Below are 26640 nucleotides of genomic sequence, written 5' to 3'. Positions count from 1 at the left end.
TGCTGAGGAGACGTTATCCATGTATCTCCCCAGAAAGGCCCTCACCTCTTTGTCCTTAACGGAGGGGTTGTAAATGTTGACAGTTACAACCCTAAAGTTGTTCTTCGCCAGGCTTGTTATTTCATAGTGGCTCATCAGCCTCTCACCTCCCACTGCTCTTGCCCTTCTCAGGATATCATTGTGTTTCTCCTCTGTATATAGTGCCACGTCGTATGCTCTCTCCAACGAGTTGCCTTGGAAACAAAACACATCCTTCACCGTCAGCTTTAGAATCCCCATCAATATTATCCTTCCAAAAGTTTCCCGTCCTAAAGGCTCCAACTCCTTTTCCTTCCAAGCAAACCGAATCGTGTTTGCCAGCCCAATCCCAGGGACCGGCCGTGTTGATGTATTTTGCACCATCTCCGCAAGGAGAATGGCGCTCGTTCTCTTCTCTTCCAAAACAAGGAAAAAAAGAAAAACGAAAGTGACTGAGCCTATCTGGTGCAACAAACACAGAGACAGGAACAATCACCCACAAACACACAGTGAAACCCAGGCTACCTAAATATGGTTCCCAATCAGAGACAATGACTAACACCTGCCTCTGATTGAGAACCATATCAGGCCAGACATAGAAATAGACAAACAAGACATCCAACATAGAATGCCAACTCAGATCACACCCTGACCAACCAAAACATAGAAACATACACATACAACACTATGGTCAGGGTGTGACACAGTATGTGACTTCCTCTCCATATGCACATCTACACTCTTACAGTGGAGGTTGATAAAATATGGTGTAGTACGTTCTGGCTCGCATAGAATCCCCATCATGTTTGGTTAAACATCAAGACCACGTAGGTGCAAACCTGATTTATATACAGGGAAAATAAGACTGTACAATTCTTCTCTGTCCTGGTGTCTATAACCCACCAGACTCCATAACATGGAGTGTATTACATGGTTACGTTGGCCTGTGATCACACATAGAAGCAGACAGATGGCTTTAACTCTGCTTTTACTGAGCGGAGCAGAGAGCACCTAAGCTCTTCAAAGGTTTCTATCCCAATGCCTTTTCAAAGTCCATATGTATCTATCCCCACAAACTGAGTTACTTAAAACAAGGACTTTTTTTTCTCTCGATAAGATGATAAGGTGATAAGATGTTTTTTTTTCTTTCTCTAATGTATTTAATGTGACTGTTTAATAAACATTCCATACAGTTGGCATAGCCACTTAAAAGAGTGGAATGAGAAACGGCAGCAAAATGCTCAAGTTTGGAGAGCAGAGCAAAGGCTTTCGTCAGCCACCTGGCCAGATTATCAGATCTCCAGATTTCCCAGAGGAATGTTTGTCTTATTGTCCCCAGGGTGAAAACGTAGTGTTGGGGAGCGCCCTGGTAGCGCCCAAGTGCAGGGGGCATGCAGAATTCTTTGTCAGGGCACCAGCAGCTCCTTGCCACTGTCTTCCCTTGTTCTAGTTAGGGTTATTAATAAACCAGCCATTCTCCGTGTTCATGTGTGCTGGGAATAGATAAGCACAGGTAGAGAGTTACATAAACCCAGCTGATTTCTGAGGAGGAAAGTGCCTGTAGACCGTTGTGCATTTGTGGCCTAATGCTGTATGGTCTGTGATAAGTGCTGGAACTGGCTGATGGTAAAGGCTGCTTCCCAGACTCCCTCAGCCTGCATGTTTGCTTTGTTTCGGTATGCTGTAAAAACAAAAAAACAACCACAAAAAACAGCTGGAAGCTCATTATGTTAATGCTGAAAAAGCTAGTGACATTTTATTTTCTCAACACTAAGACAGTCATTTCATTATTTTTTTAAACTATTAGGGAAATTACTTCTGGGATCGTTTTGTTCAGTTTCTGCCTTGCTTGAGGAACCCCAGATGGAATCCAAATGATACCCTACATTAGATTGTCTTCCGAAGCACCAGCTGTCAGCAGTTTGACACACAGAACTGCTTGTATGAAGTCTCTCTGCCACTATCACAGTCACAGGGTCAAAGGTCATGGTCACCTAACCTGCTGTGGTGTAATTGCATTAGGCCAGCCGACCTTGCAGTGCAGTAGCAGTGTTTCTCTTCATGCCCAGAATGTCTATAGGGCAGTGAAAGGAGAAATGAGAGGTGTTACTTTTAGTGGGGTCAAAGTCTCTCTCACCTCTCTCCACAGCACTAGTGTACAGGCACAATATCCTCTCACCTCTCTCCACAGCACTAGTGTACAGGCACAATACCCTCTCACCTCTCTCCACAGCACGAGTGTACAGGCACAATACCCTCTCACCTCTCTCCACAGCACTAGTGTACGGGCACAATACCATCTCACCTCTCTCCACAGCACTAGTGTACAGGCACAATACCCTCTCACCTCTCTCCACAGCACTGCTGTATAGGCACAATACCCTCTCACCTCTCTCCACAGCACTAGTGTACGGACACAATACCCTCTCACCTCTCTCCACAGTACTAGTGTACGGACACAATACCCTCTCACCTCTCTCCACAGCACTAGTGTACAGGCACAATACCCTCTCCCCTCTCTCCACAGCACTGCTGTATAGGCACAATACCCTCTCACCTCTCTCCACAGCACTAGTGTACAGGCACAATACCCTCTCACCTCTCTCCACAGCACTGCTGTATAGGCACAATACCCTCTCACCTCTCTCCACAGCATTAGTGTTCAGGCACAATACCCTTCTACCTCTCCACATACACAAGGACAGAGCTCGTCCCAGATACCAATGCAGTAGCCCTCCACTCTTCACACCCCTTTCTTAAAGACACCTCTTCGGTTCACCACTTCATTCAAGTGGCTGGGGTGTTTTCCTCAGATCCCACGCTGAATGTGTTTTCAGCCTTCATCTCTATGCCAAGCAATACTGGTGTGTAGACCTCTTCAAGCATCTGCATCCTGGTGCAGTTCAAGGCCACGGGTCTTAGAGGACTGGTGCCTGTCTTCTCTCTTCTAATGAGGTGTGATCATATCCCCAAAGGAGAAGAGTCCATAGGGTGTTAACATGTATTTCACAGCTCTGAAACAGTGAAATAAGCACATTGCATCTCAAAATAATGTAGTCTTGTAATAAAACCCCTCCTATCTTGACAGTAGTAGCTATTGGGTTTATGTAGAAAAAGGTGAACAAACAAAGCTACCCACTGGGCACAGACGTCAGTTCAGCGTCAAGTCTTGATTTACATTTGGTTGGGTTGTCAGCTAATGTGAATTCAACATGAAACCAACCCAAAAAATTAACCATGTCATTGGATTTAGGTTAAAAGTTTGGTAAACAAAAAAAAAGCCCATATTTAAAAAGAAATATAATATTTTAACCTTTATTTAACTACGTAGTTATGTTATGAGTTTTTGCAAATTCAATCTGTTTTCCACGTTGATTCAAAGTCGTCTCAGAGATTTTTGGGGTTGAATTGATGTGAAAACAATATTGATTCGACCAGTTTTTGCACAGTTGGTATGCATAAAGTGAAGTCAGCAAAACAAAGCCCAACTATGATTTTACACACTAAGTGTACTAAACATTAGGAGCACCTTCCTAATATTAAGTTGCACCTCATCCCTTTTGCCCTCAGAACAGCCTCAATTCATTGGGGCATGGACTCTACAAGGTGTTGAAAGCATTCCACAGGGATGCTGGCCCATGTTGACTCCAATGCTTCCCACAGTTGTGTTAAGTTGGCTAGATGTCATTTGGGTGGTAGACCATTCTTGATACACACGGAAACTGTTGAGTGTGAAAAACCCCGCAGCTTTGCAGTTCTTGACACACTCAAACCGGTGCATCTGGCACCTACTACCATACCCCGTTCACTCTGTGAATGGCACACATACACAATCCATGGCTCAATTGTCTCAAGGCTTAGAAATCATTCCTTAACCTATCTCCTCCTCTTCACCTATAGTGCATTCAAAAAGTATTCAGACCCCTTGACATTTTCTACATTTTACAGCCTTATTCTAAAATTGATTAAATACATTTTTTCCCATATCAATCTACACACAATACACCACAATGACAAAGTGAAAACTGTTTTTTAGACATTTTTGTAAATGTATTACCATCTGCTATGAGACTCGAAATTGAGCTGAGGTGCATCCTGTTTCCATTGATCATCCTTGAGATGTTTCTAAAACTTGATTGGAGCCCTCCTGCGGTAAATTCAACTGATTGGACATTATTTGGAAAGGCACACACCTGTCTATATAAGGTCCAACAGTTGACAGTGCATGTCAGAGCAGAAACCAAGCAATGAGATCGAAGGAATTGTCTGTAGAGCTCCGAAACAGGTTTGTGTCAAGGCACAGATCTGGGGAAGGATACCAAAACATTTCTGCAGCATTGAAGGTCCCAGAAAACACAGAGGCCATTCTTAAATGGAAGAAGTTTGGAACCTCCAAGACTCTTCTTAGAGCTGTCTGCCCGGCCAAACTGAGCAATTGGGGGAGACGGGCCTTGGTCAGGGAGGTAACTAAGAACCCAATGGTCACACTGACAAACCTTCCGAGTTCCTCTTCGGAGATGGGAGAGCCTTCCAGAAGGACAACCATCTCAGCAGCCCTCCACCAATCAGGCCTTTATGGTCGATTGGTCAGACGGAAGCCACTCCACAGTAAAAGGCACATGACAACCCGCTTGGAGTTTGCAAAGGTCACCTAAAGGACTCTGACCATGAGAAACAATGGTCTGGTCATCTCTGGTCTGATGAAACCAAGACTTAACTATTTGACCTGAATGTCAAGCATCACATCTGGAGGAAACCTGGCACCATCCCTACGGTGAAGCATGGTGGTAGCAGCATCATTCTGTGGGGATGTTTTTCAGCGGCAGGGACTGAGAAACTGGTCAGGATCGAGGGAAAGATGGCGCAAAGTACAGAGAGATCCTTGATGAAAACCTGCTCCAGAGTGCTCAGGACCTCAGACTGGGGTGAAGGTTCACCTTTCAACAGGACAACAACCCTAAGCACACAGCCAAGACAGTGCAGGAGTGGCTTCGGGACAAATCTCTGAACATACTTGAGTGGCCCAGCCAGAGCCGGGACTTGAACCTGATCGAACATCTCTGGAGAGACCTGAAAATAGCTGTGCTGCGACACTCCCCATCTAAACCGAAAGCTTGAGAGGATCTGCAGAGAAGTATGGGAGAAACACCCCAAATACAGGTGTGCCAAGCTTGTAGCCTCATACTCAAGAAGACTCGAGGCTGTAATTGCTGCCAAAGGTGCTTCAACAAAGTACTGAGTAAAGGGTCTGAACACTTACGTGATATTTCTTTCTTCTTTAAAAAAAAAAAAGTGCAACAAGTCTAAAACCATGTTTTTGCTTTGTCATTACTGGGTATTGTGTGTGGATTGATTGGGGGGGGGGGGTGATTTAATCAATTTTGGAATAAGGCAGTAATATAACAAAATGGGGGAAAAGTCAAGGGGTCTGAATACTTTCCAAATGCACTGTACACTAATTTGAAGTGGGGGGTCATAGCTTTGACCTGGATTCACCTGGTCAGCCTATGTCATAGAAAGAGCAGGTGTTCCTCATGTTTTGTACACTCGGTGTAAAGTGACAAACAAATCAACAGAATATACAAAAACAGTATGCACTAGTTACCACCTAGGAATACCGGTATGACAGTATTTTCTCCCGAAGCAGCATTGACCCTAGTTTCACACCGGAGCCAGTGCTGTATGCCAACAATTCAAACCCCTTTGGAATAACAGGCTATGTGTTCATTATTTTCTAGCTGTGACAACCTAATTATAAATTACAGATACAGGGAAGGCAGGGAAGGGATTTGGAGAGATTGTCAAGAACGGCAGCAACCCTCAGTGAAAATAATACAGCATTAGAGTGAATGAAAGCATTTGGCATTGGAGAGATTGTGTGTAAATATTTGTTCAGGGCTGCACATGTCAAAGGAGTCCGATTCAAGAAGACAATGAGACAGCGGAACAGAAAAACCTCAATAAGCGCAAGCAGCGTTTTGAGAGCAGAGAGCGAAATGCCAATAAAAAGTGTTTCTGTGTGTGGTGTAGAGATGCCAGTCTGTACACACACAGTATTATGCAAATAGACCTGGCAGCGTGCTGTCACTGAGCGAGCATCCCCAGGGCCAGTCAGCGAGCCTCATTAAAAATGAGAAGCACACATTTATGGAGCCCAACAAAAGACCTTCCAGGCAGTGCGTCTCTCAATGTTACTTTCAGGTGGCGGTCAAAATACATTGCCTTGGAAACAACTCAAATGTCACCGACAACATGACGTGGAGGCCTGAGTGTGTGGCCTTCAGCTAGGAGGAGAGCTGCAGTGTGTGCTGAGTCCAAAGTGCCTCACGCAGTCGCCTCAACGAGCTGAGGAGACACAGCACTACAGCAGCTAGCACCCAAACAACATAACAGCATTTCTGCATCAGCGGGCATCAGCTCTCATGCTCTTTGTGAGAGAGGAATACAAATTAACTGTCTCTTTGACAGCACAGGAAATCATGGCTGTGCCTTCGCTTTTCCCTCTTCTCTATTCTGTGTTCTTTAAGTAACCCATAAAGCAATCCCTCCCAGAATGGAAAACAAATAATTTCCAACTCATTGTATCCCCTTTACAAAACATTGCTTTATACATGACTAAAGAGACAGATATCCTCTCTGTACCATGTATGAAACAGAGAACATGGGCTGTGAGATGTACAGTATGTATGTGTAGATGTGTGTGATCTAACCAGAACCACGTGAAGTAAAAGGACGCCCCTCCTGTTTGTGATGTGTTGGCCCCACAGGTGGTTCGCGGGGTGTGGGATTCATTCGCTTTGATAAGAGGATAGAGGCTGAGGAGGCCATCAAGGGGCTGAATGGACAGAAACCCTCTGGAGCTGCCGAGCCCATCACCGTCAAGTTCGCCAACAACCCCAGCCAGAAGACCAGCCAAGCCCTTCTGTCCCAGCTGTACCAGTCACCCAACCGCCGGTACCCAGGCCCCCTCCACCACCAGGCCCAGAGGTTCAGGTAAACACCTGGGGCTCACAACAAGGGTCGGGAGGTCATGGTCAGGTTCAGCCATTGGGTTATTGGTTCAGAGAGAATATAATATGTACTGTAAAGTTGAGTATGGGATTTTTATGTCTAATTGCAACGATCAACAACCTTTTGAGTCATCAATCACCAATGTGATCTCTGATTCTTGGTGCATTCAAACAAGAATGCATTTCTGTTCCAAAAGAGTGGGTTTCCTAAAGCTCCACACATATCAGAGTAGAACTGTTCACAAGAGACAGTGGGGTTCTGTCGTTCACAATGTCTCCATCACATCATCTCATCAGATCACTCTCCTTATTCCATAATGAAACAAACGGTTATCTCTTACCATCCACGGTTCATTCCCAAATAAAATATACCCCATGATACTCATGATAATCACATTGAGAAAATTAAAATTATGACCTGAACGAAAAATGTATTTCAGATTTTGGCCCAGATTACAGAAAAGTTAGGAATAAATAAATTGTTTGGTTCTGCAGATTCCTCGGTCTGAGCACTCTTAGGCGATCAAGAGCTAGCTAGCTGCCTGTAATACACAAAGACCTCACTATTACAACCAAAAGCCACAGGACGTAACCTAACCCACAACCTCAGAAAGTGCATCACCTATCCTGTCAAAGTCGGCCATTTTCCACCATTAAATGTAAGGCCTGTTTTTCTGGTCCTCCTCTAAGAAGCAAACAAAAGAAAAGAAAAACAGTAGGTTTCAGTTATTACTGATTCTCCACATTAATAATTACAGTAATAAGTAAATTATGCTTATTATAGCTAAGGTATGAGCAGGTTTTAACTGAACAGATTTTTTAAATGGACCTTTCTCATTTACATGCATTGAGAGGCAGCACAAAGGCCCTATTGTGTGCTGAGGGCTTGGAGAGGCAGTGTGAAAAGCTGGCATCCAAGGCAGGTTGGTTTTTGCAGCAGCAGCCCAGCAGATGTCTCCAGCACAGCGTCCTGAAGCGCCTCCTTAGAGCTTCCAGTCCAATTGACTCATTTACCCACAAAGCAGATTGCTCAGTCCCAGCCCACATAATGGCCTAATTGCTGCCTTAATGAGTCAACATATTTTTGTGCTTTGTTTAGATTTTTTTGTCAGGTTCACAGACGGCATCTCTGCCCACTGATGACCTGTAGCACAGACAGACTGTGTGTTTTGAAGGGGAGAAGTACTTTAGAATGGCCCCAAGTTCCCAACCCTTCCATTAGGCTGAAGGGCTTAATAAGACATGAGACAGTGCAGACCCATGTGACACATGAAGGTCATTGAGTGGCCAAGTAGGCCGCATCCAAAAAGCCTCTGATTTATGTGGCTGAGGGGCTTCCATCCTTGGCCCACTGAGCACAGTGTCTATCCGTCTGCATGACCAGCCTGATTGTTCCTCCCAGCCAGCTAGCAGCAATGACTAAAACCCAAATCACACGGAGAGATGCCGTCAACGGCGTCCAAATTTTCACACAAGAGTAGAGCGCGTCGGGCCTCCCGAGTGGCGGTCTAGGGCACTGCATCGCAGTGCAAGCTGTGTCACTACAGATCCTGGTTCGGACAATTGGCCCAGCGTCGTCCGGGTTAGGGGAGGGCCCGGCTGGGATGTCCTTGTTTATCACGCTCTAGCAACTCCTGTGGCGAGCCGGGCGCATTCCGACACATTGGTGCGGCCATCGCCTCTCCTGAGTCCGTACGGGAGTTGCAGCGATGGGACAAGACTAACTACCAATTGGATATCACGAAATTGGGAAGAAAAGGGGGTAAAATATAGATTTTTTTAAAGAGTGAAGAGTGTCAATTCACATTCAGTGCCGAGCGTATGCCAACTTAATTGTCATAAGAATCCATAATAAACAGTTTATTTATTAAGTTCGCTATGTAGCCCTAGTGAATTATTGTTGTGTTCCTTTGACTCACCTTATATGTCCTACGGGAGCCACTGTACCTGCCTGCTCTAAACAATTGTTATGTTAGCTCACAAATGTTTATGAGGACAGTTGTAGAGAATAAACCTGAGCAGTTTATAAAGAATTTAGCTAGTCTCGTTCTTTCTACTAACTGTATTCTCTCTTGAAATCGGAGTTCCTGGAGTTTCCTAGCTGTAGCCTGCCTAGTCTATATGCCTGTGATCGAAATCAACACATCTAGGCATAACATTATTGTTTTCAAATATGTATTATTGGCACTGGCAGTATTATTATCAACAATAAAAAGACACGTTTTATCTATACATGTCACAATTCCAGACGTAACAATGCCTACTTTCTGGCAATTTATCCGATCATTTTACCAGCATTGCTTTGCGTAGCTGCGTTGACACGAGAAAAATTGACCTGCTTTCTAATTTGACGCTCTATGATGCTATTGACGCTCACACGCGGACCTCCTGTTTTCTATCCTTCACTACCGTGCATTCTAATTCCGGCATGTTCACGTGCATAAAAACAATAAACGTTTAGTTTGATTTGGGCTTAACCCAATTTGTAAGTCGCTCTGGATAAGAGCGTCTGCTAAATGACTTAAATGTAAATGTAACACACACCATCCCATATAAAACGTTATACCCTTTCCACATGGAAAGGCGTCAACAAGAAACCAAATGTTTTGGTCAGTTACTGTTACTTTTGGTCAGTTATTGTTTTACTATGCAACTTTATTCCTGTCATCTTCTTGTCTTAAAACCTTTACTATCTCTCACAAAATGACCATTACACTGACAGAACTCTGGAGAAGGGGGCATGTCTTGATTTTTGAATTATTATTGTAGGCTTCTATTTAGTACTATAATATATGTTCAATTTGTCTCACACCCTTCTTGAAAATTACAAACATAATGGCAAAGTACCTTAAGGCCAAATGGAATAATAATGAAAAGAATCATTCTTTCATTATGCTGTCTAGACTCAGGATCGACATTGAATTGAATGAGAAAGACAAGATTTCTAAATTTTCTTTGACGTAAGTACTATGGCTTAACCCACAATTATAAATCACTTATCAATTATTTGACCTCAACACAACAGCAGAGATGTACAGTGGAACCACTCTGAAATCCACACGCAGCATAAGAATGTGTGGAGTGTGAAAATGGGTCTCATTGTGCTGGCTGATTGGGCGTCAGAGTGACCTCTTGTGATAGCGCTGTACAGTACTATTGCTAGCGAGCCTGCTACTTAGTTACTGTGTGAATGACACCAACCCTGACTGGTGTGGCTCCTCAGTGTAATGGCCCATCTCTGGATGGCTTTCTTCTTTGATTGAGGCAGGGATGTAGCATTAGTTCCATTGAGTGAGTCGACCATCTGCCTGGCATTAACCCCAGAACCCTCCTTCTCTTTACAGGCTGGACAATTTGCTTAATATGGCCTATGGCGTAAAGAGGTAATTAAAACTTCACTGAATGCCAGATGTCCATGTTGACAAAATTATTTATCTCTTGTTTTCTTCATTTTTGGAAGTCACTTGCATTCGATTCAGTTCAAGGTTATTCTGCGTTGATTTTTTTGGTTTTCTTTAGCCTTGTTTAATTTTAATCCACCAACCACTAGTCCAAAAGGAAAACAATGGTATTTTGTTTTCTAATGTTCAATTTGCTTTGTATGATGATTGCTGACTTTTACGTTTCGATGCTTTGGATAGTTTATGTATATATTTCTGTTCTCTTGTGTGTAGCTCTTGTTTTCAGGTGTTGTTTTCTACTGGATTCAGGTACTCTAGCCTAACCTCTGTCCAGATCTATATGTTACATTGGGATCAAGCTCAGTTTAGAATCACCTAATTTTAAAGCTGTGAATCAGATTCACAGTATCAAACCAACCAATTCAATAGGATTTTGCCACCATTTTTGTAATAATACTTGTATTAGTATTACAATAGGTTATAAAATCAGGCACAAGTAGTGATGGGTGTTGGGGTTAAGGGTTCAGGGGTCAGTAGGGGGCAAGGCTAGAGACACCTGGATCCCTGCAGGAAACGCTGTTTCACTGAAGCCAGTTCGACTTCTGATCACCTCCTTTTGCTCATATCGTTTGCTTTTGCTACTGTTGATGTTACATAAAGTGAAGCGGCTCTGAGACATGATATCAGCTGATGACATTTTGTTGCATGTTACAGTAATCAGTGAGTTCCTTTGAAAAGGCTGTGATCCCAGATGTAGCATGAAAAAAAGCAGCATTTTCTTTTTTCCATTTTTAAATGGAATGATTAAAAGGCTTGTTCTGTGATGAGGGCCAATCCCCTGAATTCCTCGGTTTCTATAATAGTGATAAGCATTCATTTCTGCTCGGCAGAATCAGGGAACGAAGGCTCAACTATAACACAGTGACAGAATGATGCATGAGAAATCATCTTTAACACCTAGCTCTCCGTCAATGTCCCAGGCAGCAACTCATCTGTCTAGCATTCCTTGGGCGACGCAGCACTATTTGTACGGGGGCAGGAAACAATGAATTCAGTTGAAGGGGGGTGCAAATTATCTGACCAAGAAAATTACCACAAAAATAAGAGAAAACATTTATGATATTTACTAATATGCTGCAGTGCCTGCTGGTTCAACAACACAGCACCAAGGCAAAAACTATTGAATATGTACAATCTGTCAAAGCAGTAGTGTTTGGAATACAGAAATCCAACAAGCCATGCCTTGAGAATAGCCTCTTGCCTGCTAAGCACATGGTTTGGTGATTAATGAACAAAGGCAAGTGTAGTAGTAGTAGTAGTAGTCAGTGTATTTTAGAAGTGAACAGTACAAGGTGGAGGTGGGAGCTAGGGGAGGGTGGGATCACTGCAGGTCAGCCTCCTTGTTGCTATGCAACTCCTCTATAGGAGATCAACACAGTGTGTTTGTATTTGCCCTGGTAGACACTACTGTAGCCTCCTCTGTGGCTCTGTTAGCCAGCCTGCTTGTCTCTCACCCTCACACACGCCTGCATTAACATCCAAATGACCATGAAGGTGTTATTTCTCCCAGACAAAGAAATCAGAATAGAATGTGTTAAAAAAGGACTTGAAGTGACTAGAAGTACCCTTTCAGTCTGTCACTCGATATAACATACTATGTCGAATCAACGATCAATCAAATTCACCTGAAGAAAACAGAAATTACACCCAACGGGCCAATGGATGTTGAGACCACCCATGGAAACCCCACCTTCCTGGCTATAATACCAGGGCTCGCATTCATTTCCTCAATTCTTTCCTCTTCAGCTCACTTGAAAGAAGAACGTGTCACGCAATTTACAAACTTTTCAAGCACATGAAGACTACGAGATTCGGCTCTGACTTAGGTGTCTGTTAGTGGGGAGAGAGTACTCGTCCCAATAGATGTTGCAAGTCTTGAGTCTTGGTTTTTCTGTTTGCTAACAGCGGGCTACTTTCTGCTCTGCTTGTGAACCCAGTGCTTCCTTGCTTGAGTAAGATGGCCGTTGGTAAGAGTACGTTCAAAAAGGCTAACCATCCGATATTTGGACCTCTGATCATTCCGTAGGGCATGTGGTTTCACAATGAAAATGAAAGATACTCACGAGTGCTGTCCTGTTTGCCTGGGGTGAAAACACGCTCAGGAGGCTTTGGCTCGGATCAGTTCATGTGACTATTGTCTCCGGCTGGGTTCAACTTCCATTGGCCGTCGAGCTGACTTTGTGAGAAAAATTGGGGCTGCTGGCGAAGGGTCTGCTGGTGAAGGGTCTGCTGGTGAAGAGATCTCTGGAATGTGGTTGTCTGAGGTCAGGAGAGAGTAGCAGCGGTGGTCTGAGTTTTACTGGGGTGACATTTAAGCAGAGTTAGGCTCATTCCGGCTTCTCTGGCAGTGGTCAGAGTCCAGATTCCGGGGATGATATACTATCCCTGGTTGTCTCTGGAGGGTTTTCAGAGTGCAAATCGGATGATATCAGTCCGGGGCAGCCTAAAGGCGTTGGACTCGGCGGGGAGAGTGAACCATTGGTGGATAATGCACCATTGATGTAGATGTGTCGTAGAGCGGCAAATCACCTGGGGATGGATTTGCCATCTTCTCCCCCGCACCAGAGTTCCTCCAGGTTTGGGGGGAGGTATTTACTTCCTGTCCCTGCAGCGGTGAAGTGTTGCTTACCCCTGTTTAAAGATTTTGCTGATGATTTAAAGGCGACCTGGGATTCCCCTCATTCAGCCAGACTGGTGCTACCAAGTTATTGTGAGTTAAGAAATGTAGAGGGTATGGAGGAGGCGGGTCTCATTTGAACACCTCCAATGGATTGAAAGCTGGCGAGTTACTTAGCTCCAGAGGCTAACAAGGGGGAAAATCCTAGCAGGTGCTTCCGAATTAACAAAATGTCCCAGGCTGAGGGTGTAGAAGCCCGGTCTTTGAATGTGGTCACAAGGCTTTGCATCCTCCTCCTTTTCGTCCCCAAAGTTCTAGCGCCTGTCTTGAGGCGCTAGTACCTTGTTCAAAGCAGGCTTTTCGGCTGGTCCCTGTGTCAGAAGTACAGAGTGGTTGGTACAGCCGGTGCTTTTTAGTTCCCAAGAGCCATGGAACATGGCGTCCCATCCTGGACAAGGTTTCATGCTCACACTTCGTAGTCGGCGCGTCCCTGCGATTGGTTCACGTCCATAGATCTGAAGTAGAGGTCGACCGATTATGATTTTTCAACGCAGATACCGATTATTGGAGGACCAAAAAAGCCGATACCGATTAATTGGACGATTTTAAAAAATGTATTTGTAATAATGACAATTACAACAATACTGAATGAACACTTATTTTAACTTAATATAATACATCAATAAAATCAATTTAGCCTCAAATAAATAATGAAACATGTTCAATTTGGTTTAAATAATGCAAAAACAAAGTGTTCGAGAAGAAAGTAAAAGTGCAATATGTGCCATGTAAGAAAGCTAACGTCTAAGTTCCTTGCTCAGAACATGAGAACATATGAAAGCTAGTGGTTCCTTTTAACATGAGTTTTCAATATTCCCAGGTAAGAAGTTTTAGGTTGTAGTTATTATAGGAATTATATGACAATTTCTCTCTATAGCATTTGTATATCATATACCTTTGATTATTGGATGTTCTTATAGGCACTTTAGTATTGCCAGTGTAACAGTATAGCTTCCGTCCCTCTCCTCGCCCCTACCTGGGCTCGAACCAGGAACACATCGACAACAGCCACCCTCGAAGCAGCGTTACCCATGCAGAGCAAGGGGAATAACTACTCCAAGTCTCAGAGCGAGTGACGTTTGAAACGCTATTAGTGCGCACCCCGCTAACTATCCAGCCATGGGTTACACCAGCCTAATCTCGGGAGTTGATGGGCTTGAAGCACAACGAAGAGCTGCTGGCAAAACGCACAAAAGTGCTGTTTGAATGAATGCTTACTAGCCTGCTGGTGCCTACCATCGCTCAGTCGGACTGCTCTATCAAATCATAGAATTAATTATAACATAATAACACACGGAAATACGAGCCTTATGTCATTAACATGGTCGAATCCGGAAACTATCATCTCGAAAACAAGATGTTTATTCTTTCAGTGAAATACGGAACCGTTCCGTATTTCATCTAACGGGTGGCATCCATAAGTCTAAATATTCCTGTTACATTGCACAACCTTCAATGTTTTGTCATAATTACGTAAAATTCTGGCAAATTAGGCGGCCCAAACTGTTGCAAATACCCTGACTGTGTGCAATAAACGCAAGAGAAGTGACACAATTTCACCTGGTTAATATTGCCTGCTAACCTGGATTTCTTTTAGCTAAATATGCAGGTTTAAAAATATATACTTCTGTGTATTGATTTTAAGAAAGGTATTGATGTTTATGGTTAGGTACACATTCGAGCAAGGACAGTCCTTTTTCGCGAATACGCACCGCATCGATTATATGCACACGCTAGATAAACTAGTAATATCATCAACCCTGTGTAGTTAACTAGTGATTATGATTGATTGATTGTTTTTTATAAGATAAGTTTAATGCTAGCTAGTAACTTACCCTGGCTTACTGCATTCGCGTAACAGGCAGGCTCCTCGTGGAGTGCAATGAGAGGCAGGTGGCAGGCAAGATTGAATCCCCGAGCTGACAAGGTAAAAATATGTCGTTCTGCCCGTGAACAAGGTAGTTAACCCACCGTTCCTAGGCCATCATTGAAAATAAGAATGTGTTCTTAACTGACTTGCCTAGTTAAATGAAGATTAAATAAAGGTGTTTTTAAAGCATTTTTTAATAAAAAATTGGCCAAATCGTTGTCCAAAAATACCGATTTCCGATTGTTATGAAAACTTGAAATCGGCCCTAATTAATCGGCCATTCCGATTAATCGGTCAACCTCTAATCTGAAGGATGCATATTTTCATGTGGCTATACATCCTCTCCACAGAACGTTTCTGATGTTTAATTTCAAGGGTGTAGTCTAAGAGTTTCTGGTCCTGCCTTTTGTGCTCACCCCGCACCAATACTCTGAGCCCTTATGGTGCCAGGGGATCAGAGTATTGGCCTATCTGGACGATTGGCTGATCGTAGTGGAGTCGAGGGAATATGTGGAGCTCCACACTGCCACACTGGTTTCCCATATTCAGTCTCTGGGGTTCATAGTGGATAACAAGAAAAGTTTTTGTCCCAACAGAAGAGGATCGCATTCCGGCTCTGTCTGGCACAGTTTCAGCTGGTGCACTCTGTGCCTTTTCGCTTGTGCCTGTGGTTATTGGGTCTGATGGCCTCTGTGATAGCTTTGGTGCCTCTGGGACTTCTGTTTATGTGTCTCTTTCAGAACTGGGTGATTGCTACGCGTCTGGACACATCTCGCCACATCGGTTTCTCAAGGTATTCCCGTCGTGCCTAAGGACATTGTGACTACTGTCACCAGTGACTACTGTTTGCAGCGGGTTCTCATGGGCTGGGTAGTGTCCCGCAGGGTGAACATGACAGACGCATCCTTACTGGGATGGGGAGGGCTGTGTGTGGGCTACTTGGAAAGCGGTATTTGGTTAACAGCGCAAAGGGCGCTACATATCAATTACCAAGACCTACTGACTGTTTTGCTATTGCTGAGGCATTTCCTTCCGATGTTGGAGGGACAACATGTGTTGGTAAGGTTGGACATCAGGATGGCGCTGGCGTACATCAGCAGAAAGTGGGAACATGGTCTCTCTCTTTGGCCGTTATCTGTGACTGTAGGTGTGGGTAAACTGAAACAGAGAATTTTACCGTTAACAGGGAATTTATTCCTTCACACAGTAATTTTAGGGAAAGGGGGCTGAATGGAACCAAAGCAGAGAAAGTTAAAGAGACCGATCTCCTACCTATCCACAACTTACCTAACTAGCACCACCTGGCGCACTAACCAAAATACAGGGGATGGTCTGCCCAGGTCTTACCTAGTGTGCATAGACATAGTATATACTACGTGTATATGTATGCCCGCAGGCCTCTTGCCTAAGCACTCCCAACGTTCCTTCCCCTTCCCCCCCGGCAACAAATGGAAGAATAATACAAAACAATTTCAATAATCAAAAACACTGCATTCTATTGACACCCACATACCTCAGAAGTAGCGGCTACAAAATGCTTAACAAAACCTGTCTCTGAGCAACAACCAACACAGGATATCCAAGAAGCTCTATCTGAGCAACAACCAACACAGGACATACCAAGAAGCTCTCTCTGAGCAAAAACACAGGCTTTTATACAGCTGGAGAAGGAGTCATAATTGCAGACAGCTGTACGAGAGGGCGTGGTCAGAGGGCGGGGTCCCCTGACGAGAGTGCGGGGTCAGCTCCAATCTGCAATGGGCTGCTTGGGGGAATCCAGGAAGCCATTTCCTGAAATACATACACATACATACAAACCCACAACAACACAGAAACTGGGGAACGTAACACGCCCACCCCAAAACCTGCAAACTGTAAGTTTGCAAACCCAACACGCATCCCCGGTTACTAAACCCGTGATAGAGCGTCAGCAACCACATTCGTCGAACCGTTCACATAATGAATCTTTACATTGTATCCTTGTACAATCAGAGCCCACTGCATAAGTCGGCGGTTCTGATTGTACATTTGCTTCAAAAACACCAAAGGATTATAGTCTGTGAAGACCAGTACAGGCAAGGCACTGGAGCCCACATATACCTCAAAGAACTGTAAGGCTAGCAATAAGGCCAGCGTCTCTTGTTCAATAGTGGAGTACTTTGACGGACACGAGTTGAACTTACGGGAGAAGAAACTGACGGGCCAATCCATTCCCTCTTCATCTTCCTGCAAGAGAACCACACCCACCCCCACTATACTAGCATCTACGTCCAATTTATTAAGGTTTATTAAGGAGTCAGCAAGCACTTGGGCACTACAAAGTAGCGCTTTCTCAGACTCAAAAGCATAGTTACAGTCCTGGGACCACTTATATGGTACTTTGGGACCAAGCAGAGATGTAACGGGAGCTACTACCGCTGAAAAATTCTTACAAAATGTACAATAGTACCCTACCATCCCCAGGAATCTGCTCAACTGGCGGCGAGTCGTGGGTGTAGGAAAAGTAACAATTGCTTCCAGTTTGTCAGTTACTGGGCGCACTTTACCTCATCCCACCTGCTTCCCTAAGTAAGTCACAGTAGCCTTCCCAAACTCACACTTGGCCAAATTAAGGGTTAAATAAGCATTCTTCAACCGCTGAAACACACTTTTCAAGGTGGCGAGATGATCAGACCAAGTAGACGAATGAATCACAACATCGTCAAGGTAAGCAGTAGAATTTGGCACATCCGCGAACACAATGTTAACTAGGAGTTGAAAAGTAGCAGGTGCATTACACATTCCAAAGGGCATCACAGTGTATTGTACGAAGTTATCAGGCGTAACGAAAGGCGATATGTCAGAAGCTCGAGAGGTCAGAGGCACCTGCCAATAACCTTTTAGCAAATCTGACTTACTAACGTAAGCAGCAGAACCAATTCTATCAATGCAGTCATCTAAGTGAGGTAATGGAAAATAATCCGTCTTTGTAACTGCATTTACGCGATGATAGTCCATACATAAACAGAATGTGCCATCAGGCTTATGAACAAGAATACATGGGGAACTTCAGGAACTTCAGTTACTGGGTTTTGTCATGTCATTCTGTAATAAATAAGCTACCTCACTTTTCATTACTTCCCTTTTCTTCACATTATCCCGGTACGGATGCTGACGTATAGGAGCAGCGCTCCCCACATCCATGTCATGTTCCAAGATAGACGTGCGACTTGGAACTTCATGAAACACATTGAGAAAACTATTTATCAATAGGATAACATCATTAGTTTGATCGTTATCCAAATGTTCCATTTGAGAGGGTAACTTTTTCAGCATCCCTGAATTACATAAGAGTTCACACTGCTGTAACGTATGGCGTAACTCCAACCCGTCCTCCTTATCCTGTTCTGTTAACATGACACACACGGGAAGAATGCCTACGGTCTTTATCACATAATTGGTGTCACTGAGTTTATTTTCCATAAGATATGGCCCAGAAAAACGTGCCGACAGAGATGAGCCAGGGATTGGCAAGTCTTGATCCCCTGGTTCAAAAGAACGGCCAACAGCCTCTTTGTCATAATGTCATTTCATGCGCTTTTGAGACGAGGAGAGAGACTTTTGGGCTAACGCACATGCGGCGTGCAGCCTCTCCCACATCTTACTGACATAATCCAACACATTTTTAGCGACGCTACAGGGTGTAGGAGATAGTATATGTTCCTTAAAAAAATTTTGCGGACTCTGTGGGGTGTGTCCAAACACAAGGTCCGCAGGGCTGAACCCTAAGGACTCTTGTATTGTTTCCCTGATAGCAAATAGGACAAAGGGCACGCCCTCATGCCAATTGGTACTGGTATCCATGCAATACTTGCATAGCATCGCCTTTAGCATCTGATGCCAGCGTTCGTGGGCCCCTTGACTCTTCGGATGATACTGATGGGAAATACACAGTGTCTTTAACACATTTGAGAACAGTTATGACATAAAGTTGGTTCCCTGATCAGTTTGGATTACTTTAGGGAGTCCAAACATAGAGAAGAACTTCACTTGTGCCTTCACCACAGTCTTAGCCATTATAGTACTGAGAGGGATAGCCTCTGGGTATCGAGTAGCACTGCACATTATTGTTAGTAAGAACTGATTAACTGACCTGGTTTTCGGCAACGGGCCTACACAATCGATTATCACTCATTCAAATGGTTCCCCCACCACAGGAATCGGTCAGAGCGGCGCACGAGGAACTGTTTGAATCGCTTTCCCAGTGAGTTGACATATATGACATGTTTTACAAAATTGGACCAAGTCAGACTTCAAACCTGGCCAGAAAAAATGTTGAAGTACTCGGTTATAAGTCCTTCGTGATCCCCAAATATCCATGCAAAACACTTGCGAAGACTGGTATCTCCTTTTTGACATTCAATCACCTTCTCGGGGGTGACAGACAAAAGAATAACATGTAATTGGGGCACGATTTCGCTTTCCTTTGCCTTAGTTTTTACGGGGGTAAAAACTGTTGGCCTTGCAGAAGGAATACTCGGTGCATTGTCTTCTACCTCAACATTCTCAAAAATGGAACTAGACAAATCCACCACATCTCCCAGCTTGCGAGATTGTACCCTCGTTAACACACAAGCAGTGGAAATGCTTGAACCAATTTATCATCTGCAGTTTTGATTTCTGGGTTGTCTACTACTTATAACACAAGAGTGACATTACCACCAGCAATATAGTTCCCTAGTAGTAATGTGACTCCTTTTACTGGCAGTGTAGACTCTACACCAACATGAAAACGTCCTGATACCAAGTCTGACACCAAGTGGACCCAGTGTAATGGTACAGGTACGGTTTTTGTCTCTATACCCTGTAGTATGACATGTGAGCCAAAATACATTTTAGGAGACCAGGGTAAAGCATCATTGACTCTTCACTATTATTCTACAATGTAGAAAATAGTCAAAATAAAGAAAACCCCTGGAATGAGTAGTTGTGTCCAAACTTTTGACTGCTACTGTATTTTGGCATCACGCCGTCATGGGGTTTGGGATCACTAAAGAGCATTACTGAATTGAGGAAATTAATGCGGGACCCTATATTATAGCCAGGAAGGCGGGGTTTCTGAGGGCGGGCTTGGCATCCATTGGCCAGTTGGGCATGATTTCAGTTTTCAGGTGAGTATGATTTGTTGTTGACTGCCCATAGGTATGTTATACCCCGTTTCCTCCTTCAGGGAACAGTGGTTATATTCATAACTGTATGTTTTAAGACCTCTAGTGAAGGGAAGACTTGCTGTTAAAAATATTTATTTGACACAGGGTGATGGATTTTAAAAATATATATATTATTTTATGTTTATTTAACTTGGCAGTTAAGATCAAATTCTTATTTACAAGATAATGACCTGCCAAGCCAAGACAACACTGGGCCAATTGTGCACCTCCCTATGGGACACCCAATCACAGCCAGTTGTGATACAGCCTGGAATTGAACTAGGGTGTCTGTAGTGACACCTCAAGCACTGAGATGCAGTGCCTTAGACCGCTGCACCACTCAGGAGCCAGTAGATAGAGTGACTGTAATGAGACACAAACAATACCAAACTGAATATTGTGATGGCAAAGATGTTAAAGCTCATGTCGTACTTATTCTTGCCGATACAAGACTATGATCACTGTCATCCTCATCCACCCCAAAACATATGACTGCAGTGTTGGTGGATGGAATGCACTTTGTTCGTATTGCTACTTGTACTGGGCTGTAAAGGGCTTCCATTTTCCATTTGGTTTTCTCCTTCCTGAATAAGGAGGAGGCTTCTCTGAGACAGCTGCAGTAAAGCGGAAATCTCAATTAAAGCATACCCAATAATGCTTATAGTCATTCCTACAGAGGTGGCGTAAGAAATGAATCTTTTATACAATTTAACTTTTATTTAAAGTGGCAATTTCCTTTAAGCAGAAAGGCAGTAAGTGAAGTCAACTGAGCATTCAAAACTCTGTATTGCAAAAAGGGAGAAGATTACAGGGCGAATAAGAGCAGATTTACTTGGTTGCATACTCAATATCTGATGAATTTAAAAATGTTTTAATTCAGCAAGTTCCTGCAATTTAGTTCCCAATAGAGGCACTCAGGGAGACAGAAGGAGAAAAGCTTCCCTTGTGCCTCTCTCCCTCGTATGCTGTTGCTGGAGACATTTCCCAGCAGGCCCCCGCAGAGCAGTCAGCCTTGAGAAGAAGCCGCTCAGTCAATAGCGAGGAGCGATAGAGGGGAGATAGTCTAGCAGGAGGATACTGTACACAGACAGACATACCCACAGTGCATTGTGCACTGGGTAACACTGGTAATAATACATGTTGGATGGATAGGAAGGCTAGAGCTGTTGGTTGGCACTGTATGTACTGAGGGCTGGTTGGAGGTAGTTATAAAGACTTAAAGCCAATACAGTAGATGCTTGGGATTGCAGAGTTTGGTTTCACTTTGGACACTTGGAGGGGAACTTGAGTGTATAGGGAAATGGCTTGTCCTACAAGCTCAGAGCTTGCAAGTCCATGCACATGCAGTGGGTTTCCTATTTCTCTCAATTTGACATTTGTTTCACTTAACATTGTGCTCTTTATCTCCCTACCTATCTCTCTCCCTGTCTATCTTGTCGTGCAGGTTTTCTCCTATCACCATTGACAGCATGACTAGCCTGGTGGGCATGAACATCCCTGGCCACACAGGAACTGGCTGGTGCATCTTTGTCTACAACCTGTCTCCAGACTCTGACGAGAGCGTCCTGTGGCAGCTGTTCGGGCCCTTCGGAGCAGTCAACAACGTCAAGGTCATCCGCGACTTCAACACCAACAAGTGCAAGGGCTTCGGCTTCGTCACCATGACGAACTACGACGAGGCTGCTATGGCCATCGCCAGTCTCAATGGGTACCGGTTGGGAGACCGCGTCTTGCAAGTCTCATTCAAGACCAACAAGACCCACAAATCCTGAACCTCTCCTCACTCCAAATCCCCTGTCACCACCATCACCCTTATAGTCGCCCAACACAGCAACTCTCCAACAGGAACACAGCAAACAAACAAACAAAAAAGAACTAGAAACGGCTTATAATATAGCTTTGGACCTATAAGCCAATGTTGCCTAAGTATTACAAAATGAAAGATAAAAATATCCATGATTTGGGAATCCCTGTGATAATACAGGATTCCTGTTGTATATCCTTTCTGTTCTTGTGATTGTAAATTATTTTCTCTTCTATGTAAACAGTAGCAAAACCAGTCCCCTTATTTCAAAGAAGAGAATATCCTTTTTAGATTGAACTTTCTTGTTCTTGATTCAGGATTTCTTTCTTTTTTAAATCCGGATCCACTGTCGTTAGAATTATGCCTCCCTGACAGAAGAAGGGAGGGGGCTCTTTTTTAAATTGGTGACCATTCATTCATTTTTTTTTGTGTATATTAAAAACCCCTATAAATTCTAAGGGATTACACAATCCTGTTTTCTCTGATGCAGAAAAAGATTATTTAAAAAAAAATGTTTTGTATTGCAAACAAAACATGTCTTTCCTCACTGGGGTTTGGGAGATCGGGAGAGGGAGGGGATGGGTTAGCTTTCCTGGTGACACATTAAGTGATTTAAAAACACAATTGCCAAAGAGAAAATCTCTTTGCTTGAAAATGCATTTAGAAAAATAAAAAATAAAGAGAAGAAAATCTATTTTTATAATGTGATAATTAAAATAAGAATTATTGAAGAATTTTTACAAGAATCTGGATTTGAAAAAATAGAAAAATATTTTGACTGGCTAATTAGAGGGTGGGGGGAGGGATGTGCGCCACCTTGTCTTGTTCGTTCTGCAGTGGTACTTTTTAGGATCAAAGGTTGTTTGTTTTTAGGAGAAATTGATTGGCGATGATTTTGTAGATGGAAGGTTTTGTCAAGGGATGCAAATTGAGGCAGGTGATCTTCGTAATTTTTCATAGTGCGTAATTATTCAACAGCGATACCCAAAAGGGAAGGGAAAGAGGTCTTTCAAGGCCTAACCATCCTCACAGTCCGGAGCCCAAAGCAAGAAGCATTGTCCACTTGTTTTCTTTTTGTCAGTCTATGGGATATCAGTAATGACTATATACACATCTATCCATTTAGAAAACCTACATTATCTATTGATTTCTTTGCTATCATTTTTTGGAATTTGAAAAGAACGTCCTTTAGCGATCAACAGTAGGTGCTATATTACATGATTCACGTATCTTAAATATCCAAGTTTGTTGTTCTATGTGTTGTTTAGAGGAAAAAAATACTTTGATGCTGACATTGAATTGAGCTGCTGTTCTTTTTTATTTTTATTGTTGGCCCCCATCTGGTTAGATTATTCCTTGCTGAAAAACCAGATGACGGACTTTGGGCCATGTAAGAATCACTTAAAACAGTTTTCTTTGGCTTGCTGACTTTTAGGTTACTTGCTGAGTGTGAAGCATTGTCAAAATTCTATAATAATTAGCTAGTTATGTTAGTCTAGATATTTGTTTCCTCAAAGGATCTATTACAACGGTGTCTTTATTTGTTGTGTACAAATAGATAATATATAGTCTACATTTGTTTTACAATATCTATATCTATATGAGTTGTCACTGTTTTTTGTTTTAGCTTGTCTTTTTCATATGACAACTTTATGAAGTGATGGTTCAGTTATTTAGAAAACTCGTGAGGAATCCTGTTTAATATGTTGTCATGTCGCTTGTGGGAAAAAAACGTTTTGGATTACATTTTTGTTAACTACCGCGGCAAAAGAAATTTAACAAAGCTTATAAAATAACGTATTTATTCATTATTTATTGATTGTTTCATTGCTTCAACTATTTATTTATTTCTATTAATGATTTATTTATTTTGGTATTTATTTGTTCGGTCTGTGTATTTACGTGATTCTGGTACAGGGAGGGAGGACGTTTCTGAGCAAAAGGGAACCAAGCGACTAGGGGACAGGCTCTTCCGTTAGTCCACTGCACTGAGAACTTTTAGTACGTTTGTGCTTTGTACCGATATATCAAAATTACAATATAAAAAATCCAAAAGTTGAAAACTAAAAAAAAAATGTAAAGAGGGTTGGTGACGCTCTTCCCTTATTACTAGAAACAGTTACTCGCTATGCATAACCTAGTTGATAGTTAAATTTGCTATTGCTTTTTTCTTGTCTTGTTAAACAAAATCTTTAAATCTTTTTCAATACAGTTTAGTCTTAATAGAATGTTATAACAGTTGTTCTGGTTCAATATAACCTGTGATCAGTTTGTGTCGTTTTAAAGCCACTCCGCACCCTCCCTCCACACTACCGCTTTGTGATGAAACTTTATGCAAAAATGTGGGTCTGAAGCATAGTTTTCAGTTTTCAAACATTTTATAACATCCAATTTTGGAAACTCGGGCACATGAATTTGATGAGCAAATAAATGTCCATTGTATTTGAGGGTCATTCATTGCACTTGAGTAATCAGTCAATTCACCTAAGAGTCAAACTTATTTTTAGAGAATCATCATGTTTGAAAGTTACATAAGAACATCTCTTTAAAGAGATCTTGAAAATTGCACACTAACTGTACTTATGGCAGTTGTTGCAATTTAAAAAGACTGAAGGTATTTCATGGATTGTACCCATTCTATATTTTATATACTATAATATTATATATATTTTGAAAGGTAAAGGTCGGGAATGGTTCCAGAAGTACTGAATTGGATTTTGTTGAACCAGAAAACATGAGGTGTAGGGACATTATAAACACTTTGACATGCATATACATGCTCTCTCATTACCACGTCTTAGGCAGCCCATCTGACATCATCCAACCACTATACGGTTCTGACCTCAGAACACCAACGGACCCCTTTTCATGCTCCAGAGCTGTTGGGAGCTTGAATTATGCAACAACCCCAGTAGAATGTCGTTCTGATGTGTGAACATATTTCCTATGTCTTTTAAACTCTTATGATGTGTGCCTGTGTTCTGTCTAGACCCTCTTGTGCGTCTGTGTGTTCATGCGTATGAGTGTGTGTGTGTGTGTGTGTGTGTGTGTGTGTGTGTGTGTGTGTGTGTGTGTGTGTGTGTGTGTGTGTGTGTGTGTGTGTGTGTGTGTGTGTGTGTGTGTGTTTGTAAGGGTGTTTGAAACATGGGGCTGTGTCACCTCGGTCTATGTCCAACCCCTATGGCTCACACCATCCCCTGTAGCGCCTTATAGTGGCAGCCTGCCAATAGGAAATCAACAGCCAGTAGTGTAGGAGGGAAGGTAAAGAGAGGAACAAGGCTCTTGTCATTTTTTATTTTCTCCTAAAATGTGTTTGTTTACTATCTGAAAATCTATTAACTATCTTTAAAGACAAAAAAATAAGAAAAAAGTTCACAGGGCCTTACTGGTCCCTCTTACTTATGCTATCACTTCGATTATTGATTATTGTTATTATTATTATTATTGCTGTTATTCTTAGTATTCTTAATCCAATTACTGCGATGAATGACTTCATGTTATCCTTGCTAGTTTAGGTAATTTCTGAAACTGGAAACAAAATAAAAATCTTGCTGTAAATGTTTTTTTTTTCTCATAAAACTGTTGTGTTTGAATTATTTGTACTTTTGAATGTTGGGACAATAAAATGAGGTGTTGAAGAGCTTTGTTGTTTCTTCTCGTAAATGCCGTTATTACATTATCAATTGCACACTCACCTTTTAGAAGCAGAATAATGTACGATTAGAAGCTAGATCCTGCAGATCCAGAGTGATGTATCAGTAAAGCTTCACATAACTCCTGCCTTGGTTATACAAAATATCTATTTCAATATAGATTTCATAGAGAATTATTCACGGCTCAATATAAAATGTCACTATCATAATTCATGACTGCTTCGTCTCTTTCTCAAACACTCGAAACCCTGGCATTTTGAATACCATGAAATACAGTATATTGATATAGTAATAAAATAAATGGATTAATTCAATGTCTGAGACAGTTATATAATACCCAGTCAGGTTGCACATGGAGAAGTGCACTTGTGAGATAATAGTGCCCCCTGCATACCTGCTAAAGTATTTTAACATCAGAGATAATCACAATTGTAAATGAGTACTTGTTCTCAACTTGCCTACCTGGTTAAATAAAGGTGAAATAAAAAAAATAAAAAAATCACAGCTCACATTGTTGACACTGATGTACAAACTGCAGAAATATAGCTCAACCTTCAGGGCTGGATAACTGATCGGGCTCCCAGATAGCATATGATAGTTAAATGTTTAGAATTGCAGGGAATTCGCTTCAAAACTGCTAAATGTTCTCTTAGTCTCATGTGGGAAAAAATAGAATAGCAGGAAATTATGTTTTAAACTGCACATTTTCTCTCTGCCTGATGGCAAAATGTGGAAAAAAAGCACGAGATGCGCTAATAAACAGTAGTTTTTTCTCTGCACAATGGCAAAATGTGTGCCCCGGGGCCCTAAATGCGATAGTCTGGCCATGCCAATCGTGTCCTTTCATGTAATACACTTTCCAGCAACAATAATCTTTTAAATAAAAACAAAGGCCATTATGGCTGCTGAGGAGATTATGGATGTAAGCAGCGCTGTCCAGTCAGCCTTGTGTTTTCCA

General features: G+C 42.5%; 1 protein-coding gene across 5 annotated transcripts in view; it reads left to right on the top strand.

Annotated features, from left to right (window-relative positions):
* Window positions 1-25669, top strand: part of LOC135556417 (ELAV-like protein 4) — a 91688-nt gene extending 66019 nt beyond the window's left edge. For 4 of the 5 annotated variants that reach the window (XM_064989614.1, XM_064989612.1, XM_064989616.1 and 1 more), the window contains 3 exons: window positions 6786-7011; window positions 10373-10411; window positions 21670-25669. In XM_064989614.1, the coding sequence (XP_064845686.1) occupies window positions 6786-7011; window positions 10373-10411; window positions 21670-21997 (593 nt within the window). In that variant the 3' untranslated portion in view covers window positions 21998-25669. The remainder of the gene's footprint in view (window positions 1-6785; window positions 7012-10372; window positions 10412-21669) is intronic. The other variant, XM_064989613.1, reaches the window with a different exon arrangement.
* Window positions 25670-26640: the final 971 nt, after the last annotated feature.

Source organism: Oncorhynchus masou, chromosome 15 (assembly GCF_036934945.1).
Source record: "Oncorhynchus masou masou isolate Uvic2021 chromosome 15, UVic_Omas_1.1, whole genome shotgun sequence".
Taxonomy (NCBI): domain Eukaryota; kingdom Metazoa; phylum Chordata; class Actinopteri; order Salmoniformes; family Salmonidae; genus Oncorhynchus; species Oncorhynchus masou.
This window is presented reverse-complemented; position numbering and strand designations above follow the sequence as displayed.